This window comes from Hyperolius riggenbachi, chromosome 9 (genome assembly GCF_040937935.1).
Source record: "Hyperolius riggenbachi isolate aHypRig1 chromosome 9, aHypRig1.pri, whole genome shotgun sequence".
In the NCBI taxonomy this organism is placed as follows: Eukaryota; Metazoa; Chordata; class Amphibia; order Anura; family Hyperoliidae; genus Hyperolius; species Hyperolius riggenbachi.
Window position 1 is genome coordinate 244387329 of NC_090654.1, and position 18004 is coordinate 244405332.

An 18004-nucleotide genomic window follows, 5' to 3' on the forward strand; every position below is an offset into this window, starting at 1 on the left:
ATACAGGCAGCGAAGGACGGCAGCGTGGGAGTGATCCAGGCTTATGGAGCTAGAGGAAGCCCCAGGTATGTATGACATATTTTACCATTTTTAAGCGAACCCTCGTCTCTGGTTCCCTTTAAGGACCTTACTGATTGAAATCTACGTCCTGTTTTGATGGCTACCTGGCTGCCAGGGTGTAGATTTCAATCCACCAACGCCCAGCGTTCTTGCTGCTTTCATCGCTCCTGACGATCTCGCCACTATCTCCCCACCGCAGCTCACTTGCTCTGCTGTCTCTATAATGCCAGAGGCCTGTGAGCGGGTCAGGAGTCGATTTCATTGACTCCTGGCCCTGTCTATCAACGTAAGCAGCTCCCATTGGCTTACATTGATAGACGCTGGTACATACATGGTTAATAAAGGAGTAATAGTCATTTTTAAGGCACTTGTTTTTAACTAACCTGAGGAAGCATGTTATGATCCGTGAAACGCGTTGTCACCTATCAACTGTGCTCAAATAAAAACTCCTTTACAGAATACAGAACCCACAGAAGGTTAATCAGTACTGCTGTGTTCAGTATTACATTTAAATAGTAAAATTTTGAGAGAAATTTAAAAAAAAAAAAAAAAAGAGTTCTCAAATCTCCTAGTTAGAATATTGAACATTATTTTACAGATTAATCCCAGGATTTACCTCTCCTCCATTTGCATATTCCATTACAAAACATAAGCGGTCATGAGTCTGAAAGGAATACTTTAATGCCTATAGAAAAACAGAAAAAGAATACAAACGGTGTTAGTATGAATGTCTCCCAACACACAAATTCAGGTAACAGGTGTGCAGAGGTACAGAGCCTACCAACGTCTGTACATTTTGGATCAATCCCCTTCCATAGGGTAGGGTGGAATAATCCAAAACCAACAAGGACAGGGGAGGATGGGTGAATAACCTGTCCTTGCACACCTCTACCTCAGATACAAAAAGTGCTTTCTTGAATGGAGGAAACTAGAATACCACCAGTGGTGTAGCTAAGTCGCTATGGGCCCAAGTGCAAGTTTTACATTGCGCCCCCCCAGGCCCACAGCCATACGATTGACAGTAGATCGGAAAAATTGCTGTCCTGAGATAATGGCTGACATCTCATATGTGGCTGCTCTTTACACCAAAACAGGAATGCTTGGAATGTGAGCAGCAACCAGTGGTGTAGCAATAGGGGGGGTGGATGGTGCGACCGCATCGAGGGGCCCTCCCTCAACTGCAGTATTGGCTTTTTATTGGTCCTGTGCTGGTAATGATTACTTCTGTAGATGCATTGAATAGTGGTTATCATTAAAAAAACTGTTCTCCATCCCCTGTTAATATTATGGCAGTCCTTGGCAGGTTTTGTTGCACCATATCCATTGTTATGTATAAAGTGCTGGGGGGGGGGGGGGTCAATATAACACCTGCACTGGGGCCCAACTGGCAGGAACTCTGCAATAAGGCTTAAAGAGTCTGAAGCCTACTAAAATTCTTCTTTTTATTTAACAAGTATCTTTAGCAATATCAGCATAGCTAAAACGCCACATACCCGCGGCAGAATGCTGTATTTAAACACCCCCCCAAATCCCTGGGGCAAATATACACGACTTTCCAGGTCGTGGATTTTGCTGCCCAGGGAGGCAGAGCTTAGCGCTGTAGTTCTGCCTCCATTAGCGTCAATCTCCACGTGGATTTCCGCCTCTCCCCGCCCCTCTCAGTGAAAAAAGACTGAGAGGGGCGGGGAGAGGCGGTAATGAGCGGGGATTGACACGAGTAGAGGTAGAGCTCCAGTGCAAAGCTCTGTATCTACCAGTATTCATACTTTTTTTTTGATATTACAATTCTGACACATCACTGATCTCTGGTAATGCAATTGCCATCAGTTGTTAATATTCAACTCATTTCACTTGAATGGAGTTAAAGGACCTTTGTCGCGAAAATTTTAACATTTAAAATATATGTAAACTTATACAATTAAGAAGTACGTTTCTTCCAGAGTAAATTGAGCCATAAATTGCTTCTCTCCTATGTTGCTGTCACTTACAGTAGGTGGTAGAAATCTGACATTACCTACAGGTTCTGGGCTAGTCCATCTCTCCATAGGGGATTCTCAGCATGGCCTTTATTCTTTATAAAGACATTCCCTGAAAAAGATTTATACAAAGATGCTGACCAGCCTCCCTGCTCACCGTACACGTTTTTGGCAGTTGGACGGAGCAACTGCCATTCACTAAGTGCATTTTGAAAATAAAAAAATCCCTGTGCATCCCCATGAGGAGATGGGCTAGTCCAAAACCTGTCGGTTCTGTCAGATTTCTATTACCTACTGTGACAGTAGCATAGGAGAAAACTAATTTATGGCTCATTTTACTCTGGAAGAAACGTACTTAATTGTATAAGTTTACATATATTTAAAATTTTGGTGACAGAGGTCCTTTAACTCCATTCAAGTGAAAGGAGTTGAATATTAACAATTGATGGCAATTTCATTACCAGAGATCAGTGATCAGAACTGTAATATATATTAAAAAAAAGTATGAATAAAGTACCGGTACTTGTCCTCTCTGCATAGTTCATGCATTTGGAAAACAAGATCCACTGAAGTGCTATGAACAGTATGATTACTCACAGTTAAGAAAGGGTGCCTAGAATTTTGTAAGACACGGTTTTCAGTAAGCGTGTGCGCTACTTCATCCTGTGAAGAAACACAAACCATAAAATGATAGCCAAGCCCACAATCTATAACAAACCAAAATGGAAAGAATGATGCTTAAAATACACCTAACATTCCCACAGAGCTCTAGTCATGTGACAACATCCACCTGTCACAGCTAGGGATGATCACAGATATGCAAATTCTTCCGAGTTCATGCAAATGTATACACATTTTTATGCAAACGTGTGCAGCATGAAAATGAACCAGGCAGCTCTGCCTGGGTTTAAACTGATTAGTCTATTTTCAAGTTGCATACATTTGCATAGTTTGCATAATTTCAGAAAAATTTGCATCTCATTGCTCATCCCTAGTCACAGCACTATCCATTATTAACACATAGGTGGCAGCAGAGAAATGATGACAAGACAAATAACAATTTTATCGCGCTTTCTCCTGGTGGACTCAAAGCGCCAGAGCTGCAGCCACTAGGGCGCGCTCTATAGGCAGTGGCAGTGTTAGGGAGACTTGCCCAAGATCTCCTACTGAATAAATGCTGGCTTACTGAACAGGCAGAGCCGAGATTCGAACCCAGGTCTCCTGTGTCAGAGGCAGAGCCCTTAACCATTACACCATCCAGCCTTGCTGGATTGAGAGTTAATCACTAGCAGCCATGCCATGTTTGAGGAGTGCTGGGTTGGTGCAGATCCACACATCTAGTGATTTTAGCGGCCGATCGACAAAGAGGCAGATATTTCTCTGATCAAATCTGATTGGAGAGAGAGATCTGTTGGTGGACATACACCGCAGGATGATTCCCGATCGATTTCAGCATGAAATCTTGCAGGAATCGGCCTTGTGACTTTGCCACGCCACCCCTGGCTGCTGTCTTCCTAATCTGGCCGCCGTAAACCGCAGGCCGATTACTTGATCAAATTCAGCATGAAATCGGCCTTGTGACGCCACTACCGGCCGATGTTCCCCTAATGTTTTATGCTCCCTCCCCCCACGCGGTGCCCCGTGCAGGTATACTTTACCTGCCGCCATCCTTATACTTACACATTTTCGCCCCCACATTATTGCTGACGTCATATCTCATGGGTTGCGTGTTTGACGTCACACGCGCTCCACGTGCTATCTGCCGGTAGTCACGTGGGGACACAAATGCGGAAGTACAGCGGCTGACACTAGTGGGCAGCATAATAGGTAAAGCATAACTGCACCGGCACTGGGAAGGAAGGGAGGACATTAAACATTAGGTTTTTATCTCTACACTATCACTCCCATACCACCTAAAAAAACAGACCCTTGTGCTCCACCACCCATGTCTCATAATCATGTCCTGACACTTTATCCCCAATACTAGTCAACTAACCACCACACACAAAAAGAGTCGTTTTATCGCCTTTGTTTTTAATGTTATGTACCGATATTCAGTTGAACGTATGTTTGTCTCTGTCTACAGTCAATTGTACTCCAATTTTATTGCCTCATGAAGTGGGATGTGCCCACGAAACGCATTGCATCTATCCGGAGTATGCAAATAAATTGCTTTTGTTGAATTAAGCAACATTTTTCTGTGTCTATTTTGGGGAGGTAACCACCACTAACCCCCCCATTGTTCTCTTATAAAACATTAGGGGGGTGGACAGCGACCAAGGGTTTCCATTGCATTTGTCATTAGGCGATTATCGCACTCTTGGCAGCATCGATTTTTACTCATTTTGATAATAATATTCGGATGGTCGATCAGCCACGAAGTCGAGTAATCTCTGAGCACCTTTATTCATTTCTTTGTAATAGTGCAGGGGATTGTGGGGTCGGTTCTGTAGCCAGAAGGGCCACACAACTACTGCAGTGTTCTCCCCAGCCCCTTTTAGCCGGGTGCACCTCCCGGCTAGTTCTGGTGACCACCCGGCTGTCATCGGCTCACCTCCTCCTATGCTGTAAGCAGAGTTGCTCACAGGAGCACCGGCCCTGCATTCTCTCATCTCGCCCCACCCGGCTGGAAAAAAATTCTGGGGAGAACACTGTACTTCCTGTGAGTCTAGCATAGAAATCATATGTGCAACGTCCAACTGCAGGGCACCAAATACTGTAAAGACTCCTTTCCACTATCAGCGTTTTACAATCCAATCCCGATCGCTTACGGATCACAGAGCGCTAGGTGCTGGAAAACTCATTTCTGATCGCAATCACTGTCCTGTTGCACGTTGTGTAGTTGAGCTCCTATATTCTATATAGCAGGGCAGCGAAATCACACAGCAATCGCATCACTATGCGATTTTTCTGCAATTTTGAAATATTTTCCAGCTCGTTTTATTTTTCCCGGAGCAAATCCTATACACCGCAGTCGCACCGGACAGATCGCGGCAAATGTGATTGTGTTTCTTAGTAGAAAAGAGCACCAGTTCTAGAGTGCTAGCTATATTTTTGAATGTATACATCTAAAGGCCCGTACCCATCACGCTATTTTTACGGTGATTTTTCGCGACATCCTTTAATAAAGCCTTAAGCGATGTTGCATGATGTTTTTATATGACCGTCACGGCAGATCCAAACAATTGTTCCTATCACAATTGATCTCCGTGCATAAGTACCGCGATCGCATCGCACTCGTCTTGTGCTGTCATTTTGTACCCACTGCAGAGATCAGGGAACGAGCGTTCGTCGCATCGCGGGTCGCCATAAGATCCGCGATTCATCTTCTGCAGTCTTCATGTGGGTACTTTGATTAAAGCGGATCCGAGATGAATAACTATAACCAGTAACTTGTCTATATATCTTATCTAAAGTTTAGATGGTTTACACAGCATATCTAGCTGCAAACAGCTTCAACCGTTTATGATTATTTATTCCTGCGATACAACAACAGCAGCCATGTTCTGTTTGTCACATTGTCACAGGCTGAGGGCTGGAGATGCTATCAGCTTGCCTGTGTGTAAATTCAGTCCCCTCTCCTCCCTCCTCCCCTCTGCCTCTGAAATCAATGGCTAGTAACCTCCTCCTCCTCCTGCCCAGACTGAGCTCCCATAAGCCCTTGCTACAGTGCCAAGGCACAAAAGGAGTCGTGGGCGAGGCTTATTTAGTTTATCGGGAATTAAGAGTATTAAAACAAAACAAAAAAAAGTATTTGGCTTGAGGAATGCCCTATAAACTATATGAAAGGAACACAATTATGCAATGAGTAAAAGTTTATCTCGGATAACTTTAAAGCACTGCATTGCAGATTAGACACAAAATATTAGCCAATATCTGTTGCTCTGCTTGGATGAGGCTATGTATGGGAGTGTATTGTGGCCAGGGATTTCTGTATTCTATGCTGTTATATACACTCTTAGTGTAGTCATCTTCACTCCCCAATGTATATCTGTTCAGAGCTTGTTTTACATGGAGGATCACCTAATCAGACTGTAAAGGGAGTCGCATAATATTCTTATGGGAGGCAAAGAGCTCCCACCAGAGACCTGCCATACGCTAATTGTTATTATTATAGAATTACGCAGAGCTGACACTTATTCCTCGGTGCCTTACGAACAACTCTGAGTCAATTACATCACTCACTATCCCTCCAAGGGGCTCACAATCTAATATACTTATAGCGATGTAGTGCCAACAGAGTTCTCACCCGTGGAGGGGGTACTGAGAACGCTAGATAAAGGGTGTTCAAATCGAACAATCCACAACCAGTCGTCAGACAATCAGGTCATTTAAACACAGCTGGTAAGAGCACATCCAATGACAGTTCTCCGGGACATACAGTTTATCCTGCCAGCAGGGCAACTGTCGATCATGTGAAAGCAGGTGTACAAATAGTTGAACCATGTACGACCATTGCTGCAAGTACCCCGGTACCACCATAGATTTTGAATGAATGCCCCCAGTGTGTTTCTCTGCATTCTGTACCATATTGTGAATGACTGCCACTGCAGAGTGCTGTTACATACAGAGGGCTGTTAGTTGGGAATCACTCATAGACAGTCACAGTAATTACTTCTCTAATGACTGTACTTAAAGGGACTCCGAGCAGTGCAGAAACTATGGAAAGATGCATATCATTTTAAAGCTCTCTTTCTCCTCTTTCCAATGATATATAAACTGCCGCCCTACGCCTTTTAGTTTTCACTATTTTCGCGATTGAAATTGCCGCGGTCGCGATTTCAATCGCGAAAATAGAGAAAACTAAAAGGCGTAGGGCTACGATTTAGGTGTCGCCAGAAAGAGGAGAAAGAGAGCTTTAAGATGATATCCATATTTCTATAGTTACTTGTATTACACAGGACGACACTTTCCCCAGTGTCAGCAGCTCCATTCAGCAGAAAAAGTCGCCCTGTGTAATACAATGTAACTATGGAAAGATGGATATCATTTTAAAGCTCTCTTTCTCCTCTTTCTGACGACACCTACGCCTTTTAGTTTTCTCTATTTTCGCAATTGAAATCGCGGCCGTGGCAACTTCAATTGCGGAAATAGCGAAAACTAAAAGGTGTAGGGCGGCGGTTTATGTATCATTGGAAAGAGGAGAAAGAGAGCTTTAAAATGATATGCATCTTTCCATAGTTTCTCCACCGCTCGGAGTCCCTTTAAAGGGGCACTATGGTGAAAAATTTTAAAATTTTAAATATGTGCAAACAGACAAATAAGAAGTACGTTTTTTCCAGAGTAAAATGAGCCATAAATTACTTTTCTCTCATGTTGCTGTCACTTACAGCAGGTACTAGAAATCTGACAGAAGTGACAGGTTTTGGACTAGTCCATCTCTTCATATGGGACTTTAAGCAAGGCTTTTATTCTTTATAAAGACATTCCCTAAAAAGGATTTAAACAATGATGCTGGCCAGCTTCCCTGCTCGCTACACAGTTTTTTGGCAGTTGGACAGAGCAACTGCCATTCACTAAGTGCTTTTGAAAATAAATAAATCCCTAATAATCCCCCATGAAAAGATGGACTAGTCCAAAACCTGTCGCTTCTGTCAGATTTCTACTACCTACTGTAAGTGACAGCAACATAGGAGAAAAGTCATTTATGGCTCATTTTACTTTGGAAAAATGTATTTCTTATTTGTATATGTTTGCACATATTTTAAATTTTATTTTTTTTGCCATAGTGCCCCTTTTAAGGGATACTGAAGTCTTAAAAAAAAAAATAATAAAAAAAGTTTAACTTACCCCCTTGCAGTCATCCTACGCCTGCACCATCCTTCCGTGACCCTCCAGACAGCAGTGGCTACATTGTCAGTTTCAGGCTACTGCGCGGAGCCGCAGGCACCCGTACTGCGCATGTGCAGAACGCTGCCATGAATGGGGACACTATGAGAAGATGCGTCTTGAGGGGTCGCCTCTGCTGGCTGGCGGGTTGCGGAAGGACTGCACAGGCACAGGATGACTGCAGGGGCCGTAAGAAGCCCCAGGTAAGTTCTTTTTTTTTTTTTTTTTTTTTTTAGACTTAACCACCCTGGCGTTCTGATTAAATCGCCAGGGTGGCTGCGGGAGGGTTTTTTTTAAATAAAAAAAAAACTATTTCATGCAGCCAACTGAAAGTTGGCTGCATGAAAGCCCACTAGAGGGCGCTCCGGAGGCGTTCTTCCGATCGCCTCCGGCGCCCAAAATAAACAAGGAAGGCCGCAATGAGCGGCCTTCCTTGTTTTGCTTAGATCGTCGCCATAGCGACGAGCGGAGTGACATCATGGACGTCAGCCGACGTCCTGACGTCTGCCGCCTCCGATCCAGCCCTTAGCGCTGGCCGGAACTTTTTGTTCCGGCTACGCTGGGCTCAGGCGGCTGGGGGGACCCTCTTTCGCCGCTGCTCGCGGCGGATCGCCGCAGAGCGGCGGCGATCGGGCAGCACACGCGGCTGGCAAAGTGCCGGCTGCGTGTGCTGCTCTTTATTTCATGAAAATCGGCCCAGCAGGCCCTGAGCGGCAGCCTCCGGCGGTGATGGACGAGCTGAGCTCGTCCATACCGCCCAGCTGGTTAAAGGACATCTGAGGTGAAAATAAACTGATGAGAAACACAATTGTATCTATCCTCCTTCTAAAAAATGACTTTTTTTTAGATATCCCACAGTTTTATTTTATATTTAAATCTAGTTTGTAAGTTTTTTTTTACTGTTTCATTGTCTCTGTTTCATTGTCTCTGAAGTATGCCAGAGCTCAAATCTATGAATTATTGACCCTTTTTATCTCTTTCTTGCTCTTAGAAGCCATTTACTGACAGGAAAGTGTTTTATGGCTGTAATGACTTATCAGTGAGGGTTACACTATAGTCCGACCCGGTCCTGACCGGGACAGAAACGGTCACTAGCATACCTGATTTTAACTCTTTCAGGCAGAGAAAGAAAGAAAGGAACACAGCCTAGTTATTTGTGCGTTTGGCATTGTACATACACATGTCTATCTCATCATGTCACCTCGGTTGTCCTTAGAGATTTCCATTAAAGAGAACCTCCAATATAAATAATTGGCCTATAAGAATCCAAGAAGATCAGCGTAATCAGGGGAAACACTTAGGGAAAGTCAGAAAAAAGGGGAACAAAAGATTGTTTAAATTGGATCTGAACTAAGAACTACCTCTCTGCTCTAAAAGATAAGCAACAGCATAATGACATTTTAACCTCCTGGGCGATAATCCTGAGCTGAGCTCGGGATATGTCACGCAGGAGGATTTCTCAGGCCCTGGTGGGCCGATTTGCATAATTTTTTTTTTTTTACACGCAGCTAGCACTTTGCTAGCTGTGTGTAACTTCCGCTCGTCGTCGATACACCGTGCCGCGCAGCCCCCCCCCAGACCCCTTGCGCAGCCTGGCCAACCAGTGCCAGGCAGTGCTGAGGGGTGGATCGGGACTCCTTCTGACGTCACGACGTCGGTGACGTCATCGCGAGCGTCGCCATGGCGACGGGGGAAGCCAAGCAGGAGATCCCGGTCTGAACGGAATCTCCTGCTTGCGCTGATCGCCGGAGGCGATCGGAGGGGGTGGGGGGATGCCGCTGCACAGCTGCTATCATGTAGCTAGCACTAGGCTAGCTACATGATTTAAAAAAAATAAAAAATTTAAAAAGTGCTGCGCCCCCTCCTGGGCGATGTAATTGTAACGCCCAGAGGGTTAAAGCGGGATTGTCACCATAAAAATCAAATTTCAACAGCAACTGGTCTGAGTGTATTAAGTGATAAAGATGCTAATCCTGCATTCAAAACTTTTTCTGCCGTTATGATTTGGAGTTATCACATACTTAAGGAGCACTGGCCCTTTAGTAGTCAGGGTCAAACAGTTGCATGCTGGGGGTTCTTTTTATCTATAATATATTCCTCCTCTTCCATTTATTTCCCTGCCTAGCTGCTTATCTGAAACCTGATCCCCTGCTCACTTTTGTTTACAAGCAAGGCTGAGGTGACTCAGCAATTGGAGGAGAAAAGAAAAAAAGTAAAGGGCAAAAATGACATCAGGATTTAGCCTAAACTGTGGGCAAAATACATGGTTCCCACCTGGATCATATATATTCTCTTCATTTACTATATAAAATTCACTGAAATCAAAACATGGACAGTACAATACATGTTATCTAAGTAGTTCAAGTATTTACTTTATATGTGTTTTTTCCCCTGGCATAGTATGGCTAATCCTACTGCTTTAAGAAAAAGCTTTTTGTTACAGCTTACAGAACTCCGGCAATAAATCTGCAGTGTCTACTTCCTGCTTTCATGGAAGCAGTCATAGGGTTACCATGTGTTTACAAATTAGCTGCTCTGCCGAGGTAGCCGGCTGACACAGCTGATCGATCAAATTACAGTTGTTATTAGTTACAGATGAGGGGGAATTAAACATGCTAAACTCTCTATGCTTTCCTTCTATCCTGTGCAAGAGTTCAGGTCCACTTTAAAGGATAACTGAAGTGAGAGGTATATGGAGGCTGCCATATTTATTTCCATTTAAACAATACCAGTTACCTGGCAGCCATGCTGATCTGTTTGGCTGCAGTAGTGTCTGAATAACACCAGAAACAAGCATACAACTAATCCTGTCAGAGCTGACAATTATGTCAGAAACACCTGATCTGCAAATGCTTGTTCAGGGTCTATGGCTAAAAGCATTAGAGGCAGAGGATCAGGACAGCCAGGCAACTGATATTACTTAAAATGAATTAAATATGGAAACCACCAAATTCCTCTCACTTCAGTTGTCCTTTAAGAGCAAGCTCCTAAAAATGCTTGCTTTCCCACCTGGATAAAGTCACCTTGTCCAAATTTAGGGGGAATACAGCTCATTAGTATACATTTCTAGGGTGTGGGAGAAAACAAACTCCATGTACATACTGCAAAGCGAGTATGAGGACCACTAAGGGTGTATACACATTCAATTTTGATTGGCCAATCACTGACCAATTTTACTAACTCCATGTAATATGAGGGCCAACATATTTTGAAAATGATGAACAGATTGCGTAGTTTAGCTTGAAAGTGGTGAAATTGGCCAATCAAAATTGGATGTGCATATGCACTCTTAGCCTCAGTGCTGACCACAATATGCATCCTTTAGACTCACCCACATACACAGAGACTGTAAGACAAACGTTTTCATTGTGTGAGGTCAGTGATGATAGTCATACATGTAGCATCCAAACAAAAACAGGTTCAACTTACCTTTGCAACAATTACTTCTTTTTTTAAAATTTTCATAGCATAATATCTTCCTGTTGCTTTTTCTTTGACTAAAATGACTTTTCCAAAGGTGCCCTTCCCCAATAGCTTTAGATATTCAAATTCATTCATAGTCTGCAGATATCAGAAACCAAACAAAAAACATTGTGAGTTCCCTCAAGTTACGGTTCGCCAACAGGCTGTCGTTACTACATATTTATCCTCCAAATTAATCATTAGGGGTCATTTTACCTTGTTTCCCCCAAATTAAGACATCCCCCAAAAGTAAGCCCTAGCAGGAACTTCGAGAATGCTGGAAATATAAGACCTACCCCAAAAGTAAGCCCTCACGGCAGTAAGGGGAAAAAGTATGACGTGTGTTATTACTGGAGCCAATGGTCTCGCGGGCGGGACCATTGCTCCATCATTGAGCCAATCATTGCACACGCTGCTACATGAGTGCCCCCCCCCCCCCCCCCCCCAAGCCCAACATAAGTACCTTCCCTGAGCCTAAGATGACTACCCCCCTCCCCCCGAGCATGAGTGTCCTCCTTGAGCCCAACGAGAGTGCCCCCCTGAGCCCAACATAAGTTCCCCCTCTTGAGCCCAACATGAGTGCCCCCCCCCCCAAACATAAGTGCCCCCCTTCCCCAAGCCCAACTTACTACTTTATGTTTTGGTTTAGTAAGAGAGACTTCCATTTCTTCAGTCCCGGAGTTATCGCTCGGAGAGTTGGACCTATAATCCATCATTTCTTCTTCTTGTTTCTTAAGGCTGTCGGCTACTGCCTGGATGGCTTTTATCCAGTCTTCTCTGCAAGATCACCAGAAGGAAGACATCAGAAGAGATGACCCATCCATTACCCAGTGTACAACTAGCCACATACCATGCTATTTTGGCGTCCAAAGGCAAGACGCAAGCCAAAGTCTAGACAAAAAGAAATCTTGCTGGTTCAACACTTCTAATCTGAGCCATAAAGCCATGAAAATCACCGGCAGGACTCACACTGGTGAAGGCCAACTTCTTGGGCCGTTTGTGGGCCCTGCTGCACTTAAAGGACAACTATCAAAGTTAACTAAAATTCTAAATGCCACATTTATTTCCAGTAACTTCTACCAAGTAGCAATACAAAGGTTTTTTTCATGTTTTATGTGAAGAAAATATGACATTTAACGAGAACAGTTTTCACTGTGGGCATTACTATTGAGGACTGTGTCCAGCTCATCCAGCATACAGAAACAGTCCTCACTGTCTGCAATCCCGTGACGGAAATCTCTTCAGAATTATAGAAAGAAAATATAGAACTACAAATATAGCATCATATAGTGTGTAAAGAACTCATCATCTGGTCCTGTGTCTGCCTGCCTCATGCAGTGTAAAATAGAGATTACAGACAGGAAGAGCTAATTCTGAATGGGGGGGGGTGAAAGCATGCAAGTACAGGAATAAAGTTCAGTTCTTCTCTTACTCTGCAGCTAAACAATATCTCAGCTGTTCTCATATGATCTGTCAGAAAACAGGCAGGGCAGAAACAAACAGTAAATCATTCCTCCGTGAGTAGTGACAGAGAAGTGGAACCTATCTACATGGTAAAGCTCTGGCCCCAAAGCAGACTTTGAAAAAAATGCATTGTTTATCAACTGTTTGTAACGCACAGGCTGTGATCAGAGATTTCTGAAAAGCTTTCTATTGTTGGCTAAAAGCTCTATAGGTATGTGGGGAAGAACAGTTTCTTTGATAGTACCTCTTTAAAGGGAATCCGAGGAGTAGAAAAAAAACTAAATTAGAACTTACCTGGGGCTTTCTCCAGCCCACCGTAGGTCGGGAGGTCCCCCGGTCCCACCACAGAAATCATGACCGGTGACACCCGAGCAGAGTGTTGGGCTGACACTTCCTGAACGATGACACTCGTCATCACGCCGGCCGCTACGCGTCATCACGCCAGCCGGCATGACAGTACGCGAGCCAGGAGGACGCCGGGGGACCTCCCGACCTACGGTGGGCTGGAGAAAGCCCCAGGTAAGTTCCAATTTTGTTTTTTCTACTCCTCGAGAGTCCCTTTAAAGAGGAACTCCAGTGAAAACAACGTAATGAACAAAAGTGCTTACATTTTACAATAAATATGTATAAATGATTTAGTCAGTGTTTGCCCATTGTAAAATCTTTCCTCTCCCTGATTTACATTCTGACATTTATCATATGGTGACATTTTTACTGCTAGCAGGTGATGTCGTAGCTGCTGCTTGCTTTTTTAGCAGTTGGAAACAGCTGTTATTTCCCTCAATGCAACAAGACTCCCACAGTGTGATGTCAGCACCATGGCACACGATATCAGCCATACAGAGCCCCCTGATGATCTGTTTGAGAAAATGAATAGATTTCTAATGGGAAAGGGGGTATCCGCTACTGATTGGGATGGAGTTCAATCCTACATTATTCTGCTAACAAGGTCACCACTGTTCTACTAATTAGGGGGAGGGGTTATAGTACACGACACTAAAGTGCTGGCAAGGTTGTATGCTGTGCAGCCACGCCCTGACACCTCAGTAGAGCAGGTCAATAATGGTGCTCTGTGTAAACCCTGATGCATTCCACTCTTTGGCTGGACTTCCTGGTTCCAAACCAGTCATGCCTCTTCCTTCGCACTGGCTTGCCCTTTGCAGGTTAGCCACTCCCTCTACCGGCCCACCTGGTGATGTCATCAGCTGGCTACTACACCGTATTGTGGCCAAGCAGCTGTCAGGTGGGCAGGGAGTTAGAAGTCAGATTTCAGCTATGGGTACTCACTCAGCAGACCCCAGGCCAGTCCTGCTCAGGTGGTGAAGCTGCCTAGTGTGCTGCCTTACAACGAGATAGGTACACAGATCACCTGCTACAGATCACTCTATACATGTTTGCTTGTCCAAAAGAATACACAATGGATTCACTTTTTATTTGAAATTTAGGTTTAATAAAAGCGTGGGACAGTTTAGAGGCGGATAAGAGTGATCATTTTTAATGCAGTTCCTCAGAACTGTTAAAGTGAAGTTTTCATATCCGTAGAAATAAGGAAGTAAAGCGATCTGTGAGACAAGTGATCTTTGTTTAGCTGAGCTGCACTTCCCACATCTAAGCATTTGTCTGATGCCCACATGCAGGGACTACCTGATCCATGTATATATAGAAGGGGAGCAGAGATGTATGAGGGGGCAGAAGCTCCACCCATATCCATTTATATTGGATCATTCCAAGCTGGACAAAACATTCTAATGTAGGAGTACACACGAGAACAACTCCTTTCCTCTGCTTACCTCCTCTGACACTGGACTGTCTAAAGGCAGATCAGTCAAAACCAGCCTTATCAGCCTGCCGACAGACTGTACACACGGGCAAACTGTCGGCAGCCCCGCGGGCAGGACCCGTCGTTTGAAGGAATCAGGCGTGCGTATACGCCTTAGAGATAGCGCAGCAGTGTGACATAGTGGTTAGTGCTCTCACATTGCAGTGCTGGGTTTCCGGTTTCCGGTTCGAATCCCAGCCAGGTCAACATCTGCAAGGAGTTTGTATGTGCTCCCCATGTCGGTGTGGGTTTCTGCCGGGCAGTAGGATTTCCTCCCATATCCCAAAAACATATAGATAAGTTAATGGGCTTCCCCCTAAAAATTGACCCTAGACTACGATACATGCACTACACGATACATACATAGACATAGGACTATGGTAGGGACTAGACTGTGAACCCTCTGAGGGACAGTTAGTGACAAGACAATACACTCTGTACAGCGCTGCGTAACATGTGTGCGCTATATAAATACTTAAATAAATATCAGAAGCTAATGGCTCCAATATGCATGAAAATGTAGACAAATTGTATGTAAGTAGGAACAGGTGTACATTTGGTTTTGCCATTCGGTCACTTTGGCACAGGGTAAGCAGAAAGACAGCTCCCCCTGCTGCGCTGAAATTCCGGGCGGCGTTATTTACTATTTCACCTCCAAGTCGTAGCAACTCAGAGGGGAAAGTAATTCAGCTTCAGTCAATCGCCAGATCCCCCAATTGCTCATGCATGGGCTGCGGACTGTAAAGTTGCTGCTATAGCTGCGGCAAACTCAGGCGCTACATGGAGCGCTGAGAAGCTCTGACTCGAGGAACAGGACCGGTCAATAATAGCAGGTAATTCATTTGATTGGCCCATCTGATTTAAAGGGTACCTGTAGTTAAGTAAAGGTTTAAATTTCAATACACTGTGGGGAGTTGACAAGTTTTCCAAAGCTCTACCGCTGTGTCCAGGAGTCATTCCCCACCCACCCGGTTCCACTACCGCTGCGTTCAGGAGTCCCTGTCCCCCCACTGCTATTTGCGGCGTCCAGGAGTCTTCTTCAATTCCATGTTTTGGTGCTTTACAACATCATCAGACTGCACTAGTGGTTGATTAGCAGTGAAGAATAAGAAGAGCAGATGGCATATCTGGAACAAGTTGAGGAGAAGCTTTCTGCAAACTGGAACATCTGGGGACTCCACAGCCCACATACAGTAAACCAATATCCGAATATGACAAACACAGCTTTCTCAAAGTTGGCACAGTGTTCAGTGTATCCCACTATGTATTCCCACTGAAGTATATTGGATGCTATGCATTCCCACTAGTGTATATTGGAGGGAGAGCAGTGCACAACGTGCCAAATAATATCTGGTGAGGTACTTTACTTTTTATCCTGCTCGAAAATAACTCAATAGATGTCGCCTCCTCATAAATAACGCCACCGGCGCTCTATGCAAATGAAGGCCAGGAGAAGCACGACAGGAGTCAAATGCCACAATCTCCGACATTTCTGGGACAAATGGGCTACATGTGATGTACTGGAAAATAATCAGACCAGCGTAATTCAAAGTGACAGATCCAAATGTGGTGCACCAACCCATGCTCCATCTGTACTGATGTTGTGCTCCTCTTCAGCATAACCGCATAGATATATTTTACAAGAGCAATATTCATGCAAGATAATGGACAGAATTGGCCTTTCACTTGCACATTTATTTTGCTTTGTGATATGGGATAATCGCAGGCTAAAAAGGAATACAGCAGACTACAGCAGTTTTAATGTTACGGTATTTACAGATTTATTTTGTACCAGTTAGCGCTGGGGTGTTTGTGGAGGGAAGAGGTATGTGGGACTTGTTGAAGTGGACTTAAATGGACTCTGAAAAAAATAAAAAAGGTTTATACATACTGTATATTCTGGCATATAAGACTACTTTTTAACCCTTAAAAGTCTTCTGAAAAGTCAGGGTTTGTCTTATACACCGGGTGTCATTGATGCTGGGTGATACGACCTATCCTGTTACCAACTCTCAGATCTCTCTGATAAACAGGGAGACAGGGAGAGCTGACCAATCCGCTTAGGGAGAGGGAGAGTTGACCAATCGCCTATATATGGTTATATACTGGGTACCACATACAGTACAGCACTTGTATCTGTTCATACATAGCACCAGTATATGATTTTTTTACATTTTTATTTGGTGTGCGTTGGAAAAGGTAATCTTATACGGCGAGTATATCCCAAACTCTAGATTCTAACTGGGAAAGTTGGGGGGTCGTCTTATACGCCGGAATATATGGTACCTGGGGCTTTCTCCAGCCCCATCCGCTCTCGATCGGCTGGAGAGATACATAGAGTTACGCACTTCTCCTGCGTAGACTGGCTCTGACTGACATGAGACGGGACCCGGTTCCTGAAACGGCAGCGCGGATAAAAGCAGATTTGATACTCACCCGTGGCTTCCTCCTGCTGCATAAACACGTGTCCCACGCCGTCCTCCCACCGTCTGCCGATCGGCCACGATCAGCACCGGACCCGACAAGTTTCCTGTCTGTGAGCCTTGTGGGAAATAGCAGCTGTTTCCAACTGCCAAGCAACCAGTACCTCCATACTGTATGTGCATATGTATATATATAAAAAAAAACAAGTTGGTGCTGTCTGATTTTTTTTTCATGTCTGCCAATAGTAAAGATGAACACGTTCAGGCTGATTGTGGATCAAACAACATGAACAAATTACACGGCGAACATAAATAATTCCTTGATCTCTCTTCTATTTAACTTTGCAATGTATTGATTTATGTTTTTCCCTTTTTTCACCAAAGTTCCTCTTTGAGGAGAGTCCCAGCTATGGAATCAGGAGTGAGGGGGGGCCCGGGAATCATCTATAGAGTCCAGGATTTTCTCAGGTATTTACTTTTTGACTCAAGCTCTGGTATACATTAAGCCTGAATGATGCTGTATTGCTTTTATCACATGCTTTGGAAATAACTTCAAATCAGAATTACATGCGGGATGGGAAAGCAACGTATTCAGTGTCTGATCGCCGTGCTTGACCAGTTTTCCTAGCTTTTATAGCTCTCCCTGAACCCCTTAAGCAAGCCACCAGATCTAGTAAATCTTGCTGGGCTTCCTCCTGGCTTGTCTAGACGGAGGGACAATCGGGAACCACAAGGTCACTGGCTTGCACCGGCCGTTCACTTGTAACCATCGCTTCGTGATTAGCTGGCTTTATTCTGCCTAATTTACACAGGCTGAAACTCGGGAGCTGCTGCAAACATGCTCGCCAAACAGGTCTTCAAAAGGACCAGTATGAGATCATGGTTTTGTCTGTCTGCCTCCCTGCAGCCCTCCTCTGCCTCCTCCCAAAACGTCTTTGGTGGGGCACCACGCCGTGCTCAGATCTCATCTG

The 18004-nt window shown here is 44.4% G+C and overlaps 1 protein-coding gene across 1 annotated transcript in view; it reads right to left on the bottom strand.

Annotated features, from left to right (window-relative positions):
- AKT1 (AKT serine/threonine kinase 1) overlaps window positions 1-18004 on the bottom strand; it is a 219802-nt gene that overhangs the window by 58797 nt on the left and 143001 nt on the right. The window contains exons 5-8 of the mRNA XM_068254235.1: window positions 11957-12104; window positions 11295-11426; window positions 2634-2699; window positions 677-745 (exon numbers count right to left, since the gene is read on the bottom strand). Coding sequence (XP_068110336.1) covers window positions 677-745; window positions 2634-2699; window positions 11295-11426; window positions 11957-12104 — 415 coding nt within the window. The remainder of the gene's footprint in view (window positions 1-676; window positions 746-2633; window positions 2700-11294; window positions 11427-11956; window positions 12105-18004) is intronic.